The sequence below is a fragment of the Castor canadensis genome, chromosome 8 (assembly GCF_047511655.1).
Source record: "Castor canadensis chromosome 8, mCasCan1.hap1v2, whole genome shotgun sequence".
Taxonomy (NCBI): Eukaryota; Metazoa; Chordata; class Mammalia; order Rodentia; family Castoridae; genus Castor; species Castor canadensis.
Window position 1 is genome coordinate 49,303,674 of NC_133393.1, and position 26,982 is coordinate 49,330,655.

General features: G+C 45.5%; 2 protein-coding genes, 1 long non-coding RNA gene and 1 other non-coding gene across 4 annotated transcripts in view; 2 read left to right on the forward strand and 2 right to left on the reverse strand.

Annotated features, from left to right (window-relative positions):
• Window positions 1-315: 315 nt before the first annotated feature.
• On the reverse strand, window positions 316-423 carry LOC141426060 (U6 spliceosomal RNA). Its single transcript, XR_012451169.1, has one exon. It is a non-coding gene; the product is annotated as a U6 spliceosomal RNA (small nuclear RNA).
• A 4,594-nt stretch (window positions 424-5,017) lies between these two features.
• On the reverse strand, window positions 5,018-6,683 carry Ppp1r3g (protein phosphatase 1 regulatory subunit 3G). The gene has a single exon (XM_020183406.2). It carries the CDS (start codon window positions 6,681-6,683, stop codon window positions 5,628-5,630), a length of 1,056 nt encoding a protein of 351 aa, XP_020038995.2. The 3' UTR covers window positions 5,018-5,627.
• Window positions 6,684-7,082: 399 nt separating this feature from the next.
• The window catches only part of LOC109698943 (ribonuclease P protein subunit p40), a 31,491-nt gene continuing 11,591 nt past the window's right edge, over window positions 7,083-26,982 (forward strand). Inside the window, exons 1-2 of the mRNA XM_074082973.1 lie at window positions 7,083-7,223; window positions 16,934-17,006. Of these exons, the coding sequence (XP_073939074.1) occupies window positions 16,974-17,006 (33 nt within the window). The 5' untranslated portion in view covers window positions 7,083-7,223; window positions 16,934-16,973. The remainder of the gene's footprint in view (window positions 7,224-16,933; window positions 17,007-26,982) is intronic.
• LOC141425702 (uncharacterized) lies at window positions 17,016-20,637 on the forward strand. Its single transcript, XR_012450767.1, has 2 exons — window positions 17,016-18,933; window positions 19,329-20,637. It is a non-coding gene; the product is annotated as an uncharacterized lncRNA (long non-coding RNA).

Here is a 26,982-nt window from a genome sequence, read left to right on the forward strand (position 1 = left end):
TCATGGCCACCAAACACAGACAAATGATAAACACTGAAGAAGATGGAAATGCTAATCACCCTAAACTCTATCATTGCACATTGGATGCATGTATCAAAATATCACACTACACCCATCAACATGCGCAATTATTATGTGCCCATTAAAAGTAAATTAAAAGAAATTTTAATCAGTGCATGCGTACCCATGCACTGGTTTGTCCTCTTTTGAAGCTATTTATCACCAATGAAGTTTTCTTTGAGAGGGTCTCACTACAGAGCCCAGGCTGGCCTCAAACGCATGATCTTCCTGCCTCCATCAATGTTTTGTTCTGTTTTTTAAATGGAACGCTTCACGAATTTGTGCGTCATCCTTGTGCAAGGGCCATGCTAGTCTTCTCTGTATTGTTTACAATTTTAGTATATGTGCTGCCGCAGTGATCATTTTTAATGGTCACACAGGTCTGTAAAATTGTTTACATTACTATGACATTGTACCATACATGTTTATTTCATAAAACTAGTTGTAAAATTTTATACGTTATTCTAATATTGCACCATAGACATTTATTTCATAAAACAAATTTCAAGTTAAAACTTTTTCAAAATTAAAATTTGTCATAAAAATCTCAAAAAAGCTGTGCCTTAGACTTCAGAGTGGCCATCAGCATCCTATTGGCCAGGACGTGGGGGAGACAGGCCCAAGCAGGCGTTGAATCCATTCACACACCTGCTCACAGTTCTAAATAGTGGCGAGTCATGGCAGGCAGGCCTCAAAACTCAGTGTTTTTCTATCCATCTTGACTGTATTGTTTCCTCTGCCAGAAAAACCAGTCTTTCAGGGCATGATGCACTAATACATAAATTCATTCTTAATGTCTCTGTGAACAGCAAAGTCCAAAATAACTCAGAATTCTGGGTAAAAGGACCAGTATCTTATTCAGATCATTTTTGTTGGTGTGAGGAAGATCACAGATGTTTCTAAATGTGCACTGTTATATTTTTCAAAAGAACATATTGTGTATTTTATTTTATTAAGCACTTGCCTGCAATATTTTATCAAGCACTTATCTGCAATTTAATATCCAAAATATATTCAGATATCCTAGGGACCTCCAAACTCAGTTGGTTCTATGCATTACATTGCTGATTCAGCAAACAGAACCTCACTCATCTTGAAGTCCGCACCAAATTGTGACCTGAGCGTCACACAGGCTTCTGGTTTTGTTGGTTTATGCAACATCAAAAAAGATATGCCACCAGACTGAAAGGAAGACAAATAGAATGAATGCTCTGAACTATTTAAAGGGATTTTAAACATAAAGTCACACATTTATTTTTAAATAATATAAAACCTAGGAAAAAGGCCTAAATTTCCTTGGGGAATAGCGGCCTCTTTCATGTACTCAGGATACAAAAAGATGCCAATGTAACTTCTCCAGAACAGCCTGCTGATAAACAAAATGCCTTTGCTATAGTTTGGATCTTGAATGTCCCAAAAGGCCCTATGTTACTAGCTTGGTTCTCAGCTGGTGCTATTGAAAAATGATGTAAACTTTAAGAGGTGGGGCCTAGTGGGAGGTCTTTAGATCATTGGGGGCATGACCTTGAAAAGGATGGTCTAACTCTTCTCTTTCTTTCCCCTCCTAGCCATGAGGTAAGGCTTTACTCCACCACACACTGTCCACAATTATGTGCCACCTGACCGCAAGACCACAGAAGACAACAGGGCAAACAATGGACTGAAACCTCCCAAACTGGGGGCCAATCAACTGGATAAATTGATTATCATGTGCATCTCAGAGATGAAAATCTAACACAGCCATCAAAGGAGGTGAAATCATGGAGAATTTTAGTGTCCTATGACACTATTGTAACTAAAAGTAGTATCAATCCTCACATGCTATCATGAATGCTTCCTTGACATGACACTTTAAGAAAAGTCATCTGCAGGATGAGTTCAGGAAGTTTTCAGGGTTGGTGGAGTGGCTCAAGTGGTAGAGTGCCTGCCTAGCAAGCATCAGGCCCTGAGTTCAAACCCCAGTACCAACCCCCCCCCCCAAAAAAAGGAAGTTTTCATCTTGGAGATTAAGTTTCAAGCTTAGTTTATGAAATCCTCCTGACCTCACTCTCTATTTAATTCAGACTTTTCAGACTGAATTTCCCATTTCAGTCTATATCAGGATGCTCTTGACTCTCCTTGGGAAATGACTTCAGGTAACAAGTTTCAAAGGACAGGACCTAAGCAATGCCAGTACTATGCATGGATGTGTGACTACAGTCAGGGAAAAAGAATACTGGCTCAATGTTCTTAAATGTCTTATACTAGAGAGGTTTGCAAATATGGATGTATGGTTTACATATATGTAGACTTTCCGGTTAAACTGGCTCTGCTGTGGTAAGCTAAACAGACTTCTACTCTTCTATGAGATTCACTAGGCAAATCTTCTAGCACGTTTTAAAAGGAAGCCTTCGACTTTTGCCATGTCAAAAATCTACATTCAGCTTAACAGAGACTGTTTTTCCTTCCCAAAATTTGCCTGCTCACATACAGTAAATGTCAAAGAACTCTACAAAATTCAAGTGCAATGTGCACTAGAAAGGTTCAGGGAGTTTAGATATGAATGAGTCTGAAGCAATAGTACTTATCCTCGAAGAACCAACTCTGGGAGATTAATATAAAGCTGCATTATGACAGTCTCACCCACTGGGCAGGGTCCTGCCTGCCCACTGATCTACAAGAAGCCAGAATGGCTCTGCAGGAGCGGCAATCCAGACCACCAGGGTGAACCTAGCTTATCAGCCTTCTGCTCCCAACCCCTAGCCCTAATGACTTCTAGCAGCACATCTCTGGTCCAGCCCATCAGGTCCCAGCATCTTGGAAACTGACTGACAAAGACTGAACTACAAACAGCTTACCGCTTATCAGTGTCTTTTGTTAATTTACCACAAACCTACAAAACTGGATCCATAGTGTGAACCAGAAAGGCACACTTGGTTCAGTCCATGATGCCACAAAAAGAAAAAAAATTCATATTTCCTCCCTTGGGCTCCTCCTTACAGTTCTGACAAAGAACAGGTGACACAGGTCATGCTAAGATAAGTGGCTTCAAGGTACAACTGAGTCAGGGAATGAGTCTTCGCTACTAAGATGTACAACAGTTGTTGGGCTGGAAAGCTGAAATTTGGAAAACCTGTGAAATAATGTATGAGGGTCCAACACTAAAATGCTCCAAAAATGAAATGCAGAGAAAGCCCTGCCTCTCTGTGATCAGATACCATATAGACAAGCTGAAGTTGAAGCCACCGTGTTCCCGGGAAGCCTTTGCCCTGGGTCAGAGCAGAAGGAATGACATAGCAGGTGGAGGAATGATCAGAATGAAAGCCGTCTACACACATGAGATCCTAGGAGGAAGTTCCCCTGCCCTTGAATGGAAGTTTGTGAGTAACGACTGTTCTAAGAAGGCCACCTGAGCCAGGGCCCTCACTGCTGCTGGACAGATTCTCTGTCCCCAGAGTCCACTGCCCACTCTCAGAGCAGGATACTGGCCTCCCAGATTGGTCTGACAACAGGCTGCCCACCTGGCTTCATAAACTTGGGGTTTTCCAAGGAGAAATTTTGTTCCATACAAATTGCCAGGCTTCTGAAACACTTTAAATGGGAATACATGATCCAATGATTTGCAGACACACTTGCTTATAAGAAGCAGCTAAGAATCTCTTTAGTGTGACAGGTCATTAAATCACTAAGCAAAGCTATGTTAAATCACTAGTGCTTGGTCATATTTTAAAGTTTGAAGTAATAATTGTTCTTTTAATGTCTTCGTGTTTATTCTAACCAAGATTAGTGTCAGTAATGGAAGGTTTTACCTTTAGCCAAAGGATATTTGTTTCAAGTGGTAAAATTCACTAAAAGGTTAAGTGCCTTATTAACTATAACTCTCAGCATGTAGTGTTAAAAAAAAATCAAGGTTAGCTTACTTTCAATAAAAGAGCTGTCAGTAAGTATTGTACACTTTGCATACGGTCTCTGTTCCATCTTCCTAACTCTGCCATGGTAACCTGAGAGCAGCGGAAGAGGATTCATAATTGAGTCAGCAGGGCTGTGTTCCAATAAAACTCAAGTTTAAATTTCATGAAATTCTCCTATGTCACAAAACAGTGTTCCTATTTAAATTTTTTTCAACTATCTAAAAATTTAAAAATCATTCATAGGTCTCTGGCCCTACAAAAACAGACTTTTGGCCAAATTTGGTCCATGGTACAGAGCAACAATGCAAAACTCCCTCCTGGCCACCATCCCCAAAATGATTATATTAGCCTTGGGCTAGAAAATAGGAAAACTTTTTAAAAAGTAAATTATCAAGGAAGGGATGACCAAGGTGTGAAGGAGTGAAGTTCTTACACCCAGGATGCCCAGCTGTTGATTCTCACATGGCCAAGTCCTTTTGGCATCCACAGCCACCAGCAGTGAGTGAAGAAGGTGGTCTTGACCCTGTGGCTCTGGTCCTGCTGTGCAGAGTGCCCATTTCTGAGCAGCATTTACTTGCCAAGAATGCTTCATTATCCATCAAACTACCACTCCTCCTTGTGGCTCTGAGAGGGACAAAAAGTCATCTTCCCACCCTCCATCCCCACCCCCTGCACTTGGGAGTCCAGCCTCTAAGAGCACAGCTTCTCTGACTACTAATAGCCCAGTCCAGAAGCTATGTGCTTGGTGTGCACAAAAGGGACTTAGACACCTGGGACTTACTCTTGCAGCTCACAGCCAAGACCTACTAATACAGTAGGCATTTTAATTCATTAAACATCCTGTGATGGCAGGGGACAGGACGCTTTCTACAAAACATAGTAAAGAACACTTTTAATGGGGAATCTGGCCTTTCCACACCAAGAGGAGAGACTGAAGGAGGGAAATCTGTAAATATTCTGTTAAACAATTGTTAAAGTGACCATGTTGTCAGCCAATGATCGCCTGACTGCCAAGGCCTCCCCAAATGCTGGGGAAGTAAAATATAAAGTACCCCACAGCAGAAAAATGTGTGCAAGTGGCCTTTACTTTTTAAAAAGACGTTTGTACACAATCTCACAAGTCAATAATGTCAAGTCTGGGTAAACATTTTAAGTTCCCAATAAAAAGAAAAGGACAGCCTGACCCAGCCTCCCACCCAGTTTTCTCCTAGAAACAAGCCTGGGTGGGAAGGTCCCATGCCTGCGCCTTCCCTTAGTGGATGAAGTGTTTTGTCCTTTCCAGACGTCTCCATCAAGTTACAAGGATGAAAATACAAAATCCCGAGTTAAAAACAAAACCCGAGGTCATAGAGCCGTGCTCGGGGTGGGGAGCCTTTTCCTTGGTGGGAGCTTCTGCGTGGGGGCCCTGGGGATTTCTTCCCATTCTGACGGAGTCTGGGGATTCTGGAGGTCGTCTAGGAAGAAGACAGACCAGAGAGGTTCAGAGCACTACCCAGACCCACAATGCTTGCTCTTGTGGCTCTGCTTGTGCTGAGCGTTTATACTTCAACGGTTCCTTCCTGCTGTCTTCAAATTCACGCCAGATCCACTATGCCCATCTAAGCGTCCCAGCAAGTCCCTGTGGAGCCCTTCCCTGGTCAGCTCCTACCCTCCACAGTCCCCGGAAGCGCCTCTGGCTCAAAGCCGGTCGGTGGAGCACTCATAGCGCAACGTGTAGTTGGCCCCGTCGTTGTTGTCCCAGTACTCGCCCTGCTGGCATCGGTAGCAGATGGCGAAGTGGACAGCGACGTCCCGCGCGTCTCCGTCCTCCCCTTCCTTGGATTGCAGGCCGGGGGGCAGGCTCAGGGAGAAGTGGAAGCGCTCGACGGCCGGCTCCTCCTCGGCATCCCCAGACCCTGGTCCAGGGACCCACGACGGCAGCTCTGGTGACCGTGGCTCCAGTGGCTCAGGCTGCAGCTCGGTCGGCACGTCTAGGAAGGTGCGCCACTCCGTGAAGGTGTAGCGCACGGTCACAGTCCTGGGTCCAGGGCAAATGATCACCCTACCAGAACCGGTCACCTCGGCGCCGGACGACGCGGTGCACTGCAAGCGCTCCAGACACACGCGCTGTCGCCGCAGGCGCTCGGCCGCGGCGCTCGGCCCCGGGAGCTGGAAGAGAGGTCGGAGCTGGGGAAGTCGCGCCAGGAGTGGTGCGGACGCCTTTGCCGCCGCCAACAGCCCCCCGAAATGCTCCAGGTCCTCGGCGCTCATGGGGAAGCTGCGGAGGCGCGAGAGCACGGCGGGCGGCACCCGCGGCTCCTCGGCCTGGCTGAAGTGCTTCACGCTGGCCAGGCTCAGCCCCAGCGAGTCGGCGAACTGAACCCGCTTCTTGCACTTGGCGCAGCAGTCGCCCGGGCTGTGCCGCGCGTCCTCAGCTCGCTCCCCGCCCTCCGCGTTAGGCCGCAGGGCGTGCTGCTGCAGCAACTTGGCCGCCTGCAGGATGGGGTCGGCCGGCAAGGAGAAGGAGCGAGCGCGGGGGCGGCGGCATGGCAGCTCTTCCTGCTCTGGGAGATCGGCCTCTTCCTTCGGGAACAGAGGCCTGTTCCTGAGCTGAGCGTCAGGGCTCAGGGCCGAAGTGTCACCCTCCACGCAGAAGACCTCCGGGGCTGGCAGCTCCTCGGAGGTCGGGGGGTCTCCCAAGGGCGCATGTCTCGGCGCATATGAATTTGGCAGCTGCGCCCCGGGGGGCTCCATGACACCATCCAGCCCTGGGACTTGTCCTGCCAAGAAGCCCTGGCTTAAGACTCCTCGGGAAACTTATTTCTTTGGGAGGTGGAAGGAGCGCATAGCGCCCGCTGGGGCTCGTCCTCCTGCCCGCAGTCGATCCGGCTCGGGGAGAGAAGGCAGTTCCGCTCCGGAGCCTCCAGCTTTTAGCTGCTGCTGCCCAGGACCGAGTGGGAGGAGGGTGCGGGCCTGGGGCCGGCTCCGAAGTTGAACCTGACCGCAGGGCAGGGTCAGGGGCGGGGAGGCGCAGCCGCCGCAACACCTGGGGGCGAGTTCCCGAGTACTGGGGTAGAAAGTGAGAGACTTTCTGAAGGTCGCAGGCTCCCTGATACCCCACCCCCTACCCACACACTCCGCGTAGGGCTCGGGGCTGTCCCACCTCTGGAGTGTCACCGATGGAAAGAAAGCTTGCGCTCAACTTTCGTAGACCAGAGCGTGGACAAAGTCTTCCTGCCCGAGAAGTTGGTCCGTCTTCACGAGGAGAGTCGTCGTCCAGCAGTCTCCTCCTAGGTGAGTCCCCAGTGCAGCAGCGCAGTTGAGGAAAACTTGCTTACCGGAAGCCTGGAAGGAGGTCGGTCTTGCTCTGCCCGAGAGTATGGAGTTGCAACCCCTTCCTCGTATTCCTACCTTTCGCAAACTTCAGGCCGTTTTCCCCTGCAGCTCCCGAAAGCCAGGAGGCTGGATATGTAGCCCTCACCCACCTGCCCAGTGGCGGTGCGGGTGGACTTGGGGGCGGGGATCGCGCGGGGACCCGCCGAGAGCCTGCACTGCTGCCAGCCCAGAGCAGCCGGAGGCCATTCTCGCCAGGCCTGCGAGCACGTCCCAGCCCCTCCCCTTGTCCCGCCTGCGGGTCTGCGCTCCGGGTTGGGTGGGGAAGAAGAGGGGGCCCTGCGGTGGCTGACACCCACGCGGCGCGCACAGCCTCCCTCTGCTGCAGGACGCCTTAGCCAGGGCTCCCAACCCCCTGCCGTCGGATCCCAGGCCCAGAAAGACCGCTCAGGCCTTGCAAGGGGCCAAAGCCAAACCAGGGCCAAGAAGGGGTAGAGGAGTGTCTGGCGGTATTTAGGGCTTTGGAAGACTTCCAAAAGTGGTGGATTGCTTTGGTTTTGCTTTTAGGGCCATCAGCATCTCTAGCGGAATCGGATTGCTGTGACCCCATACCAAGTGTGGGATTCAGTAAGTCTGGAGTGGGGCCTGAAAATACTTTTTACAAGGAGATGCTGATCTTGGGCTCTAGAGACCCACATTTTGGAAACTGATAATTAACCTATGAGGATGTGTGTACAGAAACTTATATAAAAACTTGGAGATCCTGGAAACATGGATCCACTAAATTAAGACTAATTTACCCATACTTTTAAAACTGGGGCTTATATTCTGGTTTGGCAGAATTTAAAGGGGCCAGGTCTTTAGGCCCATGTGTGTGGGGGGGGGGTTGGGGGAATATACAGAGATGGTGAGCAGAGAGTAGGGCTGTATTAATGACTAATATTACTGAGCATTCATCAGAGTCAATGGTTCTTCTTGAGTAATCTTTGCAGAATAATCCTGTGGAGCAGGAATCATGTTATCTCTACTCTACACGTGGAACATAAAGACCTAGAAAGACCTAAAAGACCATTAGCTGAGGACCCACAGCTAGGTTGTAGTAGGATTTGAACCCTGGCAGTTAGAAGGAAGATTTTGCCCACTGCTAATAAGCCTGAGCTGGGTGTGTTGTGAGAAAGAGGTCCTGCTGGCTCCATTGCCCAGTGTGGAACTCCACAAATGCATCTCAACTTGGGCATGGGCTTACAAGAAGGCCCAGATCCACTGGTGGGTCTTCCGGGAGCAACATCAACATTTGGGAAGAACACATAGTTTTTACATTTAAATAAACATTGATGTATTATTCAGTTAAACACAAAATTCATAAACTAAGTTAAAGATAAAATAGGACTTCTAAAAGATTTTGAAGTTGGGTTGACACTTTGGAGACATGTTCACTCCACTCCAGGGCCAGGACTAGAGGAGGCAAGAGAGGTACCTGAAACACAGAATTTAAAGAGGCATCACTTTCAGGGCCGTGCAAGTGCCCTGGTCCCAGTCCCAACCCACACTCCTGTCTTTGGTGAAATGTTATTAGGTGTGCCCATGTTCATGGTGTCCTCAGTATACTGGAGAAGAGCAACACTGATACAAACCCAGCCACTCTGGCAAATGCTAAGATGGGATGTTGGGAGTTAACATATAGGACTGAAGGGGACACCATTCCAGCCCATTTAAAGGCTCTGTTGGAGGCTATATGGAAGGGTGGGACTGAAAGAAGATCCTTATAGCACCAGGGCAACATGGCCAAGCTGGGCAGGGAGGGAGGGGGCAGCCATTCAGTCTCAAGCAGTGAGAAGTCATTGCGGTGTTTAAAATGTGGGTATAAAAAAATAAACTTAAGTTTTGAAGAAATCATTTTGGACACAGAATGAAGAGTAGATTGCTGGGGATAGAAACAATGGGATAAAAGGCTATCACAATCATTGAAGTGACTGGTGATCATACCTAAGTTGATAGATGGTTGTGGGGTAGATAGATTTGACAGCTATGTAGAAGGGAAAACTAACGTGACACACCATGGACCCAAGTGGGGACAGAGGCAGGGGCTCTTAGGATTTGGATTGAGCTATTGGGTAGGAGCAGTAGAGATCAGTGGGGCTAAGGCACCAAGAGAAGAATGCAGGAAAGAAAAGATTAGAATTGCATTTGGGAACAGGTTGGATAGGTCTTCAGGTTCTTACTGACTCCAAATGGTGCTTTGTTGTGTTAGCCAGATATTTTTTCACAGTGACAAAATATCTGAATAAACAACTTAAGGGAAGAAAGATTTATTTTGGTTTGTACTTCCAGAAATTTTAGTCCAAGGCTAGCTGGATCTATTGCTTTGGGCCTGAGGCAGAATATTAGGGTGGTGGCAGTGTGTGGCAGAGACCGCTCATCTTATGGCAACCAATAAGCAGAGAGGAGGAACAGAAAAGGACCAGAGCCAAGATATATCCTTCAAAGGCAGGTGCTCAGTGACCCACTTCCTCCAACTAGGCCCCAGCTTCCACAGTTCACCACCTCCCAATAGTCTTTTCCAAAACTGAAATTCATCAGTGGATTAAACCACTCATTAGGTCAGAGCTCTGATGATCTAATTGTCTCTAGAAATCCCTCAAAGACACAGAGCTGTGCTTTACTAATCTCCTAGGCACCTCTCAATCCAGTCAAGCTGACGATCAAGATTGACCGCTGCACTTAGCTCACATCAGTTCTCTGATTTTCCAACTGGATGTCCAACAATTTAATTCTTACAGTAACTACCTGAAGTTAGTGTCAGATTCCACAAGGCTCAGTCTCACAAAATAACCTCCACTTTAGATGCCAGATACAAATGAGGCATCCAGACTACCACATTTCTGCCTGGCTAACTGCAAATTCAGGGTCTCCCCCCACCAATCAGGTTTGATTATTAGTTAGTTTTTTGTGTGTGACCAACCTAAGGGAGGAAGCATATATTTTGGCTTATGGTCTCAGAGGATTCAGTCAACAGTCATTTGTCCCCATGGGTTTGAGTAGAATATCATGATGGTGGGAGTTTATGGCACAAGCATCTTCACCTATTGTGGAGAGGCAGCAGAGAAAGACAGGAAGGGGCTACCCCAGGACGCATCCCCAGAAACCTACTTCCTCCATCTAGGTGCCACCTCCCAAAGTTTCCAGAACCTCTCAAATATTGTCGCCAGCTGAGAATCAAGCATTCTAATACTTTATGATGTGGGGGACATTTCATATTCAAACCATAGCAATGACTCTCCTGAGCACTCCAGGTGTACCTCTTCCCAGTACCTGTGTGTTCACCAACCTAGGAAGTGCCACATACCTTGTTGTTCAAGGGTTTAGGAGCCTCCAGCCCCTCTCCCCTTCCTGGAGGTCAGGGGGTGGGGCTGAGGTTCTGTCTTCTAATCACTTGTTCTTTCTGGTAATCAGCACATCTGAGATTATCTAGGGCCTAGGTATTCTCTGAGGATCTGGACCAGGGATTCAGATCACAGGCTAAGTCACTTCATTAACATAAACCAAGGATGGGCTCTTTATAAATTACAAAAGATTTGGTGTTTACGAAATAACAAAAACCACACAAGAGATGACAAATTTCCTGTCACTCAGAGATTCCAAGACTTTTACGATCTCTGCGCCAGGAATTGGGGACAGGACCAAATGTACACGAAATTTAACGGGGCCAATTTTGCCCTGTGTGCAGCATGCCAATCTCTGAAATGATGAGTTTTGAGCAAGAAAGAGTTTATTCACAGGGCTGTCAAGCATGAATTAAGAGACCCAAGTCTCAAATCTTGCTCCCTGAGGATAAAGTTTAGGATTTATGAGATAAAGAAGCAGAGTGGAGCCAGCAATGGTGGCCCGGATCTGAAAATTCAGCACTCAGGAGGCTGAGACAAGAGGATCTTGAGTTTGAGGCCAGCCTGGGCTACATAGAGAATTCAGGTCATTCAGGGTATACAGTGAGTCCCTGTCTAAAAAGGAGGAGGAGGAGGAAGGGGCAGAGGAAGAAGAAGGAGAAGGGGGAGGAGTGGTTTAAGGCATGGGAGAAGATGACTGGAGGAGAAGTAATCAGTCGTTTGCCCGTACGTAATCAGCCTTCCCAATTCTTCATAGGACACATGTGGTATAGACGGTGGTATAGCATAATATGAGGGTGGGGTTTTTGGCTTCCTGATGCCCAAATGTTAACCACTGGACATCTGCACAGGCCCAAAGTGAAGAGTTGATGGTCTTGACAAAAATGTCCTTAAAAGTCCCTGAAAAGTCACCTAGGCAACAGCTATAAACGAGCTGCCCATGTCAGAGGCGTTATCTACACTAGAGCTGGTGAAAGACTAAAAACGCAGAAAACACATCCTCCAAAATCAGTGCTTTTAAAGTCAACTAAAAACAAGTATTAGGGCTGAGGGCATGGCTCAAGTGTTAGAGCATCTGCCTAACACAAGGCCCTGAGTTCAAACCCCAGGACCACACACCCTCCAAGAAAATTTTAGCTAAAAGTAAGTGAAGCTAGAGGCTGGGTTTTCCCTAAGCTACACATATTTTTATTATGGCACAGTAGGTCTAGAGTTCAGAAGAGGAAGAGAGGGCCTATAACTGAGTTTTGACCAACTTTGACAATTACTGGCAAGACAGATGAGCCTGCAAAGGCAATTGAGAAAGGGTAGCCCAAAGGGCTGGAGGAAACAGAAGTGAGGGTCCTCAGAAGCCAGGGAGAGACTCCAATAGCAGGAGTCACTAAGCACCTCACTTTGGGATCTCCTGCCTTGCCTCCAGCATGCTTAGTGTAAGCCATCGGTGGTCTTTGGCCCCCATCCCACATTTCTGCTCTGGCACATGACTTCTCTCCCAGGCCTCCACCTGAAGGTTCTGGCACAAATACTTGTAAAATCACCAGATGTTTCAGCCGGCTCACAAGCCTCCCTTGTGTAACCTGGAATAGTTCAGCTGCTCACTTAATTAGGCTGCCCAACACCAAAAATCTGGATTAACTTGGTCAAGTGACAAACCAAGCCTTCTAGCTGCCAAAGCCAGACTACAGACTTACATCAGATCACAACCTGACCTCATCTTACAAATAAAAGGGCACAAAACGAACACACATGAACACATGCCAATGTGAACAATGACAAAGGTCTTGAAAGAACCCAGACCTGGAGAATTTCAGGTTCCACTCTGACCTTGTCATATTATATGACAATAAGGTATATAAAGAGCTCAGGCTAAATGGCCAGGATGATGTGGGCTTGACTGTAATACTTATTGCCATTCTTTGTTAACAAGGTGCGTAAGTTCTCAGCCCCATCCACTTCTCTGGGTCCTTATTTCTTATACATGAAGGACTCTGAGTACACATAAAAATAAGGGCGGGGGTGTGGTTCAGGTGGTGGAGCACCTGCCTAGCAAACTTGAGGCCTTGTAAATTTAATTCTTAGGCCCAGCCACAGAATCCAAAAGAGCAGATGAAAAACCTCCCATCCTTTACTATATATAATATGTCAAAGTATTTTAAGATATTTTAAAGTTTTAAGTATTTTAAAAGAACAGAAACATTTTAGAAAGAATTTCTTTAGCTCTTGGTTAGCTTTTTCAAACAAATTAGCTTGTTTACATTAAAATCACAGTGATAGTTCAGGGACTTAAATGCAGCAATGGAAACTTCCAAAAAAAAGCCTTATAACTTAAGGGAACCAAATTCTATAGCTCCTTAGGCCCTATTTGTCAACATAACTGAAGTAGGGCAAAGAATAAACTTGCAATGAATTAGGAAAAGAAAAACATGACCCTGCTTTCCAGGATCATTTTTCTCTCACATATGTGACTTCTAATAGAAAGGAAGAATGTTAAGAGCTTGGAAAATAAAGCTGGGCAAGATCCAGATGATTTATTTAACCAAATCATTCAGCCAACCCAGAAGAGCCAGGACTAGAATATCTGCTATAGCTGACACCTACCTGTCACACACACAGCAAATGGCACTTATCACCTTCACACAGCCCTATGGGATGATCATGAAGTTATGCCTAATAATAGGTCTTGGAAGCTTAGTGCTTAGGAAGGGATGAATTGATGTAGTGGCCCAGTGCTATGGTAGCATAGGGCACCAAGCCTTCCAACACCTGGCAGCCTCTGTACAGTGGGCAAATCATCTGGGGAGGCCCACACGGAGGGCCCTGATTTCAGACTATCTAATAACCCCACCCTATTGGATAGGGTCTCAAGCCCTGTTAGCTTCCATGCCACTGGGTCCCTGGCTGACCTTCCCACTTCACCCTTTATGCTTTGCTAATAGGTCACTCTTTGCTATCTTCCTACACTTTGTGGTTCTTTTGCTGCACCTGGGACAGTGTCCTAATCTTAAATGTTGTCCCCAAGAACTGAGGAGCATCTCAACTACCACCAACAAAACTGGGAGTCCTTGAGGTGATTGTGTAATTGAGCTGCTAAGTGGATGCTTCCCGGAAAGACAGCCATTGGCCTTTCCTTCCTTCTGGGCCCTTATGTAGCCCAAGCTGGGCTCTAACTCGTGATCCTCCTGCTTTAGACTCCCAAGTGCTGAGATTACAGGTGTGAGCCACCATGCCCTGCTGCCACAGGAATCTGGAGCAGAATGGTTCTTTGTTGAGATGGGCTCCCCTTTGCATTATAAGACCTTTAACAACCATGGTGAGTCTGCATTTGTATCCCAGCGCCTGCATTTCTGCCAATTACATAACCTCCCTGAGCTACAGCTTCCTCATCTCTAAGTTGGTATGTCAGTGCCTACTTTGTGGAGTTGCTGTGGACATTAAAATCAGAAAACCCATGCAGATTGCTTTCCATGGAGCCTGTGTGTTGCTGCTAGTACCTACTAGCATTGTGCCTTCTTCATTCATTCATCCAACACATATTTATTACATGCTAAGTATATACCAGACATTCTTCCAGGTACTGGGGACAAAGCAGTCAATAAAACAGGCACCAATCCTTGTCTTCAGGGAGCTGACATCCTAGTGTCTGGGACTGGGAGACCAATGATACACTAGTAAATACATCATATAACTGATTTGACTTGTCACGGGAAATATAAATCTGTGCACATACTATATACTCAGTAATGTTTATTAAGTATTCCCAATGTGATTAAATAATGTCCCATGGCATCTAAACTCTTGAGATTAGCTTAAACATCACCCAGAGGACCCCAGGTTTATGACCAAACTGGACCATAGTGCAGAGGACGAGTGCCCAGAAGTCATGGGACATTTGTACCTGTGACAGCAGGAGACACCAACAAGAGTTTTGACGTGAGTTTTCTTCCGAATGATCACACTGTTGTACTCCAAAGTTTACCCTTGCACAGGGTCAAAAGGCCCTGAATCAGGACAGTAAACAGTGGCTCTGCAGTGTTATGATCCCAAGGGTGTCTTCTGTTTCAGGTGTGTCTGCACCTCTGCTGCTGCCGGAACCTTTCACCCTGTTTACCTCTTTCTCTCCAGGGACCGTGTTTTTGTCATATTTCAAAACAGACTAGAACTTCAACTTTGACCTCCTGTGGAGTGGGAGTGAAGGGATCACAGTACTATAAGGCAAATATCTGTTTATAAATCAGAGACAGCCAAAGCTCAGGTCAGACATGTGAGCCCACACCCAGCACGAATCAGAGCATGGGCAAGAGGGAAATAGATCTTTTAGAAAGAGAAGTAAAACTTAGTGCCACATAAAAATACAGACCTTCCTTCACACATCCAGCACTGTGGTAGCAGTGGGGAGATTTTAAATCTGTGAAAATTAATTGACTCCTGCAATCTTCTTGTATCCAGGCATTAACAGATTGGTCCTCATATGATATAGTAATATTTAAAAATTTAATTTTCCTATTATTATGATGTTTGAAATTCCTGAACACAAATTGTTTGCTATGAAGTGGCATCATATTTGTTTTATTTTCATGTATTTATTTATTCATTTATTTGGGTCATTTGAGATAAGGTCTCATTAGATAGCACCAAACTGGCCTCAGACTTATTATCCTCTTGCCTCCACCTTGTGAGTTCTGGAATTAGAGACATGTGTAACCACACCTGCCTAAGATTTGTTTTAATACTGCTTATATTGTGTGTATCAGTAAAGCTTAAATACTACTTTAAGACTTATGAGATTGTCATTTTTCCCTTTTCTAAATATAAACTTTCCCACAAAAGCCACAAAAAAATCCATGAATTTCTCTTTATGGTGGTCAGTGTCCACAACAGTCGCCAGAGATTCTTACCTCCTGTGTTCACACCCCTCCTGTGACCTGCGTCAGACTAGACTGTAGAAGTGATAGTGTGTGACTTCCCAGGACAGTCATAGAAGAAGCTGAGTGAGGATTCTCTCAGCTCTCACGGGCTTGGTGGACGCCACGAGGTGAGGACTCAGGCAAGCTTGGGGCCTCCTCATCCCCACACCAAGCACATGAGTGAGCAGTGGAGGGGCTGCTCCAGCCGACCTGAGCCCTCAGGTGACGTAGCCCTGGGTGACTGGAGCCTCCTGAAAAACCAAGCCATTAGCACCCTAATCAAACACTCCCAAATTCCCAGGTCTTGGAAACTGTAGGATACAAAGTGCTTACTGAGACAATGTGTTACACAGCGACAGACCCATAATTCACTCCGTACATTGAGGAATGTGAGGAAATTGGAGGAAGCTGAGTAGTGACGAGGGAATTATCAAGTTTATCTGTATTGTTTTGCTTTTTTCTTCAGATGCATATATGTATGTTTCAATGATAAAATAAAAATTAATTTGAAACCTAAATTAGCCAACCAGGATGCCCTTCAAATGAACTATGGTACATCCCAACAATGGAATATTATCCATCAAAGAAATGGGCTATCAGCCAACCTGGGCTGCAGAGCAAAACTCTGTCTCAAAAAGAAAGAAAGAAAGAGAGAGAGAGAGAGAGAGAGAGAGAGAGAGAGAAGGGAGAGAGGGAGGGAGTGAAGGAGGAAGGAAAGAAAGAGAAAGAGGGAAAGAAAGGATGGCAAGTTATTAAGACATCAAAAACATGGAGGAAACTTAAATGCATATTATTACATGAAAGAAACCAATCTGAAATGACTTCATGATTCAAACTCTAAAGGCAAAACTATAGGAGCCATAAAAAGATCAGGGGTTGGAAAGGAGGGATGAGAGTGCAGACCACAGGAAAGGGGGGTAAACAGGAGAGCACAGGGGACTTTTAGGGCAGAGAAATTATTGTGATACTCTATTGGTGGATACATGTCATACACTTTTGTCCAGACCCATAGAATGTACGCCACCAAGAGTGAATCCTAATGTGAACTGTGGCCTTCCAATGAGGTTCATCAACTGGGAGAACCGGCCATACTAGCATATGAGGTTAGCAGAGGAGGCAGTGAGGTGGGTGAGCGTCAGGGGAAAGAGGGTGTATGGGAAGTGTGTGCGTCCTTTCCATTCAGTTTTTCTGTAAAACTAAAAAATAAAGTCTATGAACCTTTTTAAAAATAAAGTAGTTTTTAAAAGAAGAATAAAGACAAATATACAAACACAGATATCACATCCAGTTTTCTAGTGAGCCAAATCAGTTCCAGGTGGACAAGTCACTTCTCTGAGCCAGATGGAAAGACTGATTCATTTGTCTCTGCCTTTTTTTTTTCCAGCCAAACAGATTGGATAAATGTTCAAAAACCTTGACTTTGAATGAGGAATATTCTAAAACTTGTGTTCCTTAAGGTATGTTTTGTTTATGTTATTGTTGTTTGGTCCCATTTGTGTTTTGAGACAGTGTCTCCTGTGATCCCAGACTGGCCTCAAACTCGCAATCCTCTGCCTTAGCTATTGTTAAAAGCCCAACACAGATGGAGAATGGTTCCATGATGGTCCAGGCAGGAGAGAGTCCTACAGATGGAAAAAAATTCAGCCCTTCCCTCATCTGACGAGGGCCAGGGGAGCAGCCACTTAGAGGGGTGGGCAAGGTCAGGGTGGCCAATGGTACAGGTTCAGGATCCCTTATCCAAAATGCTTGGGAGCAGAAGTGTTTCAGATTTCAGATTTTTTTTCAGATTTTGCAGTATTTTCATATTCATAATGAGGTATCTTGAGATGGGACCCAAGTCTAAACACAAATTTATTAATGCTTCACATTCATCTTATGCACACAGCCTGAAGGTCATCTCAGACAATATTTTTAATAATTTTGTGCATGAAACAAAGTTTCCTGGTGTGGAACTGTCCACTTGTAGCCTCGTGTCATTAAGTCATTTCTCAAAAAGCTTTGGATTTTGGAGCATTTCACATTTTCAGATTAGAGATGTCCAGCCTGGAAAGGGCTAGGTCTGGTCTGGGACGTAGCCGCCCCATCGCGGTGCACAGTGGTGCCCACATGAAGTCTGTCTGGAGAGGAAACCACACACATCAGGAGCACTGTCCTCACTGGCTGCTCAGATATCTGCATGGGCCACAGCTGGTGCAGGACACAGAAGGAGCAGGCAGAGTCCACTGGTCATGAGTTTATCTTTTAGTCGGCTCAGATCCTGCCCAAACAACCACAGGCTGTAAATGACACTGGATGATGATAACTGCTGTGAAGGGGGCAGGGAGGACGGGAGTATGGGCTGAGGGGAGGTGCTTGCTGGGTTGGGTGGAAAATGGAAGATTGACTCTCATCACCTTCCTCTGGGTCTCCCTGAGGGGAACAGGGACCCCGTAAAACCCAGCCTGGGCCTCTGGTGCTGCACTGAGTGACTCATGGGACCAAGGTTTGAGTCAATAGATGAAACGGGCTCTCCCATCTCTTAGATTCTGGCATTCTAAATGCCTCCCTAAAAAACCTAGGCTTGCCGCCCAATTCACCCCAGCTTCAAAAATCCCATTCAGGCTGACTGGGTACTGGGGGAAAATGTCCCTAAGCAATTCCTATGTCTGTTGAGAAGAGAGGGAGAGAAGAAATGAACCCATGAGAGGCTTAGCTGGGAACAAGCAGTTCCAGTTCTGGAGTGCTGTGGATGACCTCTGCCCAGCTAGTACACAGTCCCTTCCACCCTGGGTCAGGCAGCACTACATGGGTCCTGCTGAGGACTCTCCCAGTGGGACCTCCTCTTTCCTTTTCTCTCCTGGCATGTGGCAGTTCCCACCTCTTAAAGGTTCTACAGCATCCCCATATAACCATGGGGAGCCACTTAGCCAAACCATTGCACTGCCCCTCCTGGGTCTAGCCAATTCTTAGAGACAGCAAGGGCTCAGCTGGAGCATGCCTTTGGTACAGAACTAACTGGTATGAATCTGTTCTCCCCTGATTGGCCCCTGTCCCCACAACGACCATATTCTTCTGCCCTAATCACCCTAGGGCAGGTGCCAGGTGCCTGGAGACCTCTCCTGCCACTCAGAGTCCACCAAGAGTGCTCACACCAGCCAGCCCTACGCTGCTTACCCTGCCATGCTGTGCCTTTCCCGGACACTTCAGTTTAGGCTTCTGGCCTGGGCTCTTCCCTGGCTGTTGCTGCTTTCTGCCTCTGGTCACCTTGAGGCCTCCTCACATGGGCGTGTTGCATGCCATGCCTCTAGGACCTGTGAAGATAATAAACCTTTCTTTCCTGAGCCTCTCCTGTGTCTCCTCTTGTGACTGCACCTGACTGTTCTTTACCTAGAAGAACACAGAAAGGTAAGTGACAGAGGAGACATCCAAACTCGGGAAAATACGAATCATCTGATAAATCTTATAACTACTTGGCTATGGGGGGAGTTCTCCCTCCATTCTAATTCTCAAATGGTAGATAGGTTAAAATTTTTATGCCAAAATTAAAACCCAAAGGGACTAGAAGAAAGCACAGGAGAGGAAGAAAATCTTGAACTGGAGTAGAGCTGAGTTAAGGAAGAAACAAAAACCAGAAGCCAAACGTGAATTTATCCACATAAAATTCCAATATTTCTTCATGGTAAAAATTACAATAAAACCAAAAGACAAGGAACACACAGGGAACAATTTTCCCAACATTCTCCTCGTTGGAGGGCATTATGACAGTATCTATTAACCTTTTCTTTTTTCTTTATTTGCAGTGCTTGGTATCGAACTCAGGGCCTCATGCATGCAAGACAAGTGCTGTAACACTGTGCTACATCCCCAGCCCCAGTGTTGACTAAATAGTAAATAGTTTTGACCTAACAACTCTTTTTCTCCAATTTGATCCCGTACTTCTTGTGTACATACATATTTCACTGATGCACTGGTTATAATTGGAAAAGACCAGACACAGCTTGATTTATGTTACAGTGGAGCTCTTACAAATGCTGGGCTAGCTCTTCATGTCCTGGCATGAAACAATCCCCCAAGATACAGGGTTAAGAAGAAAACAAAAGGTCCAGGACTGTGCAGAGCAAGCCCCTACGGGTGCAACCAAAGTCAGGGCTGCTTGTTATGTGCACAGAGAACTTCCGGAAGGAAATATGGGAAGCCACTGTCACCATTCCTTCTAGAGACAGAGATTAGAGGTCTTGCTTGTTTTTCCATATGTATACTTTTATCATTTTCAATTTTCACCATGTGCTTTTATTTTTTAAATTAAAACCATTTAATAAAAAATCACAGAAAATAACTTGGCAGCAAGAAACTTTTACCTTAAAGGAATATGAAGGAAATTCAAGGAGAAAAAGAAAAAATGGAAAACAAATAGCAGGCATTAAAACAATTTGATGGACTTGACAGACTTGAATGGTGCAGAGATGTAAAGCTGAAGCAATGCATAAATCACTGGTAAAACAGGGAAAATAATGGGTGGAAAGGGAAAGGCAGCAGCTGGAGGCAAACAAATCAGAGTCCTCAGTGAATTCAAAGTCAGGACACCAGTGCCCACTGAGTCTCCCTAGGGATGCCCAAGCTGAGCACAGCCTGGGCTCAGAGGTGAAAAAAGACAACAAAGACAAAGAGGTCCAGGCTGGTGGGGAGGACTGGTGTGTGGCAATTCCCTGGCATGGGCTGTGACTTGGGAGCACGAGGCTAAGTATGGGAGGGAGGTTAAAGAGGTGACCTGGTGCGTCCTGCTCCCAGGGCCATGGGACAGTGGGCTTGACCAGGTTGTTGAGGGCACAGATCTGGGTGTGCCATTGACAGCATCCAGGGAGGGCTAACAGCTTGGAACAGCATCCACGAGGCACTGTGCAGGACCGTGTTCACCAGTGACCCGTAAGGCACAGAAAGGCCCGGGTGGCTGCAGTGGTCCTATCAGATTCATGCTGTCTCCAGTAACAGAGGGCCCTATTTGTACTCCTGAGAGGGCCAGAGCCCTGAGTAAATGGAATAAAGATGATGCGGTTGTATCAGGGACTTACGGTAGAGGGTGAGGTCACATAAATAACTGAATAAGCAAAACTAAGGGGTCCTTTGTCTTCCATTCCGGCATCTTTTGGCCCAAGGTTGGGAATGGGAGGGCAGGGATGAGGGGGAAGGCCTTGAGCGCCCCCTTCAGGTTAAAGTGTGTGCAATTTTAGCAAGTCTTATATAGGACCGGACAATTGTTCTCCAGGTGAGGTGCCTGGACCCCCTAGGATCCAAAAGACTCCCTAGGGAAGGGGTGCAGCTTGTGAGGTTGAAACCGTTTTTACAGCAGTGCTAATTCATTATCTGCTTTTCTGAGCTCTGAACATGTGCACTAGCATTGTAAAAGTCATGGGAGGAGTATTAAATAAAGCTCTGCAAGCATTACTTAACAGTGATCCCAGATAAATCAATGAAATGATGCAGTAAATCTCAGTCCCTGAGCAGTTTACTATTCTGCTGGAGGATTGGTCTTACCCTGCAGCAAGACTAAGTTGCATAGTGCTGCTACTGTGCTGATACAGGGTTGGATACAGATTTTCATAGCATTGACCTGGAATTTCACTGATTGGTTGTTTCTTTCTCAGATCATGATTTGAATTCCACATGCAGAACCATCTCACACACTCAGCCCCTCCTTCCTTATTGCACCTGGCTCTTGGTATTTTGTTTCTGCCATGCCTCTGTAAGTGAGGGGCTTTCCTCTACATTCCTCCCTGACAGAACAACAAACCAATCCCTGCCTACACATTTGTTGCTGTGGCAGAGGGGTATGGAGCAGTCTGTGGGTGCACGGTGGGGCCCAACTGAATACTGCAATAAAATTGTGCAAAAACCTGATCCAGGGGGCTAAGAGGCAGTGGAGGGCCACACTGAAGGGAATAAAACCCAGGTTGTAGCATCATTTAGCTTTATGGCTTACAGACGAGAAGAAACAAATCTGGTTAGAACATTAATAAAGCAAGGCCCAGTGGCTAAAAGAAGTGAAATAGACATTGAAGGTTCCAAGAAGGAGAAGCCAGGATAACCATGACCACATGTTTTCCCATGACAGCTTTCCTCAGTTGGCTCATTCTCTAAGTTGAGAGGTTTGGTGGGTTTGTTTATGAATGTTAGTTTGAACTTGTCGTGATCTATTAACCCAAAGGCAGCAGTCTTTCCCAAGAATAGAGTAGATCCCTCTTGTGCAGTAGTGAGCATATCTAAAGCCTTTTTGTTTTTTAGGACCACTACTGTTAGTAGAATGATTTGTCCCTGAAAATCCATGAGGATTGGGGCTATGATGTCTAGAGCATCAGCCACCTCTAGTGACAGGATTTTGCAGATTAGGGAGAAATAAATAATTCCTCCCTGCTCCCCATTCCTATGTCTGATGTAATTTTGAGGCCTCTTAGCTGAGGCATGAGTTGGATAGCCCACATGTTTTTAAGAGGTTGTTAATATCCATACACAGAAAGGGGCATAGAGTTATAGGAATAGCCAGTAATAGAAAGTCTAATTTTTGTCCAGGTGGAAGGTAGACAAGCATTGGCTTTATTTTTTTTTTTGTGGGTTTTTTTTTTCTTTTTTCTTTTATTATTCATATGTGCATACAAGGCTTGGTTCATTTCTCCCCCATGCCCCCACCCCCTCCCTTACCACCCACTCCGCCCCCTCCCTCTCCCCCCCCCCAATACCCAGCAGAATCTATTTTGCCCTTATTTCTAATTTTGTTGTAGAGAGAGTATAAGCAATAATAGGAAGGAGCAAGGGTTTTTGCTGGTTGAGATAAGGATAGCTATACAGGGCATTGACTCACATTGATTTCCTGTGCGTGGGTGTTACCTTCTAGGTTAATTCTTTTTGATCTAACCTTTTCTCTAGTATCTGTTCCCCTTTTCCTATTGGCCTCAGTTGCTTTAAGGTATCTGCTTTAGTTTCTCTGCATTAAGGGCAACAAATGCTAGCTAGTTTTTTAGGTGTCTTACCTATCCTCACCCCTCCCTTGTGTGCTCTCGCTTTTATCATGTGCTCATAGTCCAATCCCCTTGTTGTGCTTGCCCTTGATCTAATGTCCACATATGAGGGAGAACATAAGATTTTTGGTCTTTCGGGCCAGGCTAACCTCACTCAGAATGATGTTCTCCAATTCCATCCAAAGCATTGGCTTTAGAGTCAGGTAACCATGCTTATGATCCATTTCTTTACAACCTTTTGGCTTTAGTTACTTTGGAAAGAGGTCTGGCATAAGTGACTCCATTTGGAATCTGAGAACTTCTTTTCTGAGCAAGAGGGAGGGACTGTCCCTGGATAGTCTCTTATCACCCAGATTAAGCTTTGTCCTGGTAAGTCTTTTCTTGTTGCTGGGATAAGATGTCCCAGTTAAGTCCGATCTGATTCTGCATTGGAGGAGAAGTGACAGACAGGTCATGTGGGACGCAGTGCCAATAAGACCCTTTTTAGCCAAAACAAAGAGGTGTAGAAGAAGTGACTCTTAGGCTGGGCTTATCTGGAGTCCATTAACTTTAATTTTTTATAAGTGACATCTTAGTATCTCAAAAACAATGTTGCTCAAGATGTTGTTATTAGAAGTTGTACTTCCGTAGAATATCAACAGACAACAGTCACAAAATTTTACAAGGAAAATACAAAACAAAACTCAACAGAAGCAAGTACTTAAAACCTAACTCATTTGACAGATCAGTACTTGTTAAGAGTCATTCTCTATGAGCCCAACCGCAAATGCTCCAGGGAAGGATCAAAACTATAATGGCAAAGACTTAGAATAGCTGTAGTTAAAGTACTGAAAAACAATTCAGCATTTGATAGACCTACTTGTTGATTTTTTTCAAAATTTTGTACTTTGGAATAACTTTTGCAAAATTTTTAACTTAGAGAAAATTTTTTTTAATAAAATATGCTTATTATTTTGTTAGTATCCTCATATTTCACTGAAGCTTTGTGGAATAAAAGTGATCTTAAACTTTCTTATATAACAATTTACAAGAACACATCTGTTAATGGATCAATATATTGTAAAAGAGTTAAATCCAAATTATATTTACGACAGAGTGAAACAGATTAAGATCCATGATCTAAATAACCAAACTTTAAGGTCCCATTTACAAGTCCCCAATTAGACAACCAAAACAGCTGCTTGAGTTTTAAAATGGCCAACTTTTTTTTTTTAATACAGAGCGTGAGAGTTAATTTTTGAATGCCTGCATTTTTAGTTAGAGGTGACTGAGATAACATCTAAATGTGAAGAGACAATTGCTTTTACGTATTTACAAAAATAACACATATAAACAAGCATGTTAATTTAGAGTCCTTTCAGAGCTTTTGGCCATAGATTAGTCACAATTCTTCCTAAGGGATGACAAAGTGGCATGGACCTTGTGCTTACCCTCCTAGTGCCAACATGGAACTAGAGTGCAACACTGTATCCGGGTACATTTGCTAAACATTGTGCGCCATCATTATCCTGGAGTTAGGGCTGACCAGTTTGAGACTTCTTGCTATAGTGGTCAACAGTCCCCCAGCAGCCATCTTGGCTATACGGACACCTAATTAGGTAAACCACTTCCCGTTATCCTGTTCTTGGGAAAGCCCTTCCATTTCTCAGAAATCGCCGCAGGTATGTACATAGCCTTAACGTAACTTTATCCATAAAAGTGCCCAAGGCCGGAGAGCTCAGTGCACTCGGCTGGTTGGTCGGGTGGCCGGACCTCATTCCGTTGGGAGGGTGGACTTGTGTTTCCTATTGACACTTGACTGCTCAGTCGAGCTGCCTGCCCTCAATCTCCTATGGAGGTGTATATTGCCTTGCTTCACTAAACCTTGCTCTGTTAAAACTCCTCTGTGTGTCCACAGTGTCTTCAGTGACACCAAGAGCCTGCCATTCACCTCCAGTGACAAATATACTAAAAACTACTGAATTTTATACTTTAAAGGTTATGAATTATATCTCAATTAAAACAATTCTAAACAGGGAGAGAGAAAAAGAAGGAGATGATGGGAGTAGGGACAAAATGGTAATGGGGTAGGGCAGATCCTAGAACTTTCAGAGAAAAGGGGTGGTGACAGGCTGGATGTAGGATGAGAGATCAGCCCTAGAAGAGTGGATCTGTGTGGATGGCAAAAATGATTTCAAGATGCAGAGTTTGACTGCAGTATCCTAGTGCACAGAGAGGTTAACGGTTCTTACCCAGCAGAAATCTCACTAATTTCATCAAATTGGGAGAAATTCCAGTGTGGCTGAACAGGAACAAATTTGAATTTTAGAGTATTTGTTAAAGAAATATAATTTTATTGCTCATTAGAAATTAGGGTGTCCTGCTATGGAATCACACGAGGACCTCAAGCTACTCACTGTAGCTGGTTGAATTTTGATCTCTTCATCTGAATAGATGCTGGGAAAGATGGAAAGATCTCCTGGGTTGAGTTCTGTGACTGTCATTTTATGCTTCCAGAGCCCAACACCAATCACTTTCTCCTGGACACCCTCTCTTGACTCCCCCCATGATTCTCCCCATTACTCCCCCTGTGACTCCCCCATCACTTCCCCTATCACTCTCGATTTTCCTTCTGCCCCTGCTGCTGCTCTCTTGATCTTAAATGCTGGAACTCCCCAGGCTTTTCTGTGGCCCTGTGATCCTAGAACTATTCATCTCTGACTATGGCAGCCACTTGTCTGCTCCTGATCCCAAGTCCATGTGTCCCTACCCAGCTTCTCCTCCTGCCTCAGGGGAATGTACCTGATGGCTATGGGATATTTGTACACAGGTGACCATGGGCAAGTCCAACATACCACATCCAAATGGACTCTTCCTTTCCCCTCCTACCCCAAATGCTACTTTGCTAATTTAGGTAAAAGGTATCAGCGCTCATCCAATTTCAAAGTCACTCTAAGGGACTGTCCATCTATTATTCCAATATATGGAATCTATATATTAAGATGAGAATCTGGAATAGAAGTTACGGAACAAATCTAAGACATGGAGCTTGAACTTAGACCCAAGTCTCTAATGCCCAGGCCAGGTCTCTCTACTATGGCCCTACACCCACCACATAGCCAGCCAGCCACTCCCTGTCCTGGGCACTCCCTGTCCTCTTTCTCTCCTTCTACCTCTCAAGTCCATCCCACTGCCAGGACCTGAAGGCTCCTGCTCCTCTGACAGGTGCCTGGCCCAGTTCATTCACACTCACCATTGCCCAGACACTGCTCCCTCCTGACCTGTCTTCCTCTCCTTAAGCCACACTTTAACTCAGCAAAAGTGCTTTTCCCAAAACACAGAACATGCCACTCCCCTACTGGAAGTGCTATCACTGGTCATCCACAGCTCTTGGGACAAAAGCAAGCCTCTTCCCTTGGCCCACCTCCCCCCTCTTCTCTAGCCTTATAATTGGTCCTCGTTATTCACAGAATTTGTGTGTGCAAATTCCCACTACACTTGGTTTGCAACCAAGTCAGAATTCCCATCATTTTCACCATCACTCACAGACATGCCTGAGGCAGGGGGAAGAATTTTGAGTCACGGGATGTAGGTGTCCCCAGCAGAGGGTGAGCAAGACCTTCTCATTCTCAGCCTCTACACAAGTGTCTTTCCGTGGTCTATTCAGCCATGCTTTTCTCATCTTTCAGGTTTTTGTTGCTGATCTTGCTGTTTTAAATGGCCCCTCAGAGTTGTGCTGAAGCTCTGTCTGGCGTCCCTAAGAGCAAGGGGCTCTGGTGTCTGTGGCAGACGTGTGTTAGATAAGCTTCCTCCAGGTGGAAGGTTCAGGGCTGTTGGCAAGTCGATGTTGATGAAGCTATAAAGCAGTACATCCCAAAGAAAGAAGGGGAAATTGGCCCCTTATGCATGAGGCCTCTCAAGAACATGCTGAAGTAGCATCTATAGTGCACAAAAAAAGTACAGAAAAGTGGCTACATTTGTGGATTCATGAGCTGGCATCTGATTTTTTACAAATGTTGTAGGCAGCATTACTGTGAAGCAGAAAGCTGGCTCACCTGTGTCAAAGATGATTTGACATGACAAACATTAAACCTGCAGGCAAGGCAGATTCTGTAGATCAGGAGGCTGTGGAAGAATATTTAAAAATGCTTGCTAGGTGCTCAACAGGAGGGGTTACATAGAAGAGGTTTTCAACTTTGAGACTAGTAGGTTTGGTAAATGTACCTAAATAACACAATGGTGCTTTGGTTGGCTTAAGTTTTGTGACCAGCAGTTCGGAGGATCTTAACTAGGAGGAACAGCTCCATATTCACTACTTTGGGTTTGAGTCAAGGTCACGGCACCTAACTACTGTGAATAACGAGAACCCACAGTGCTTTCCACTCTGCCCGCTGTGCGGACTCTGGTCCCACGGAGCTCTCTGTAGTTCCCGAAGACACTTTTCCTGGGCTGCCTCCCTTCTTCA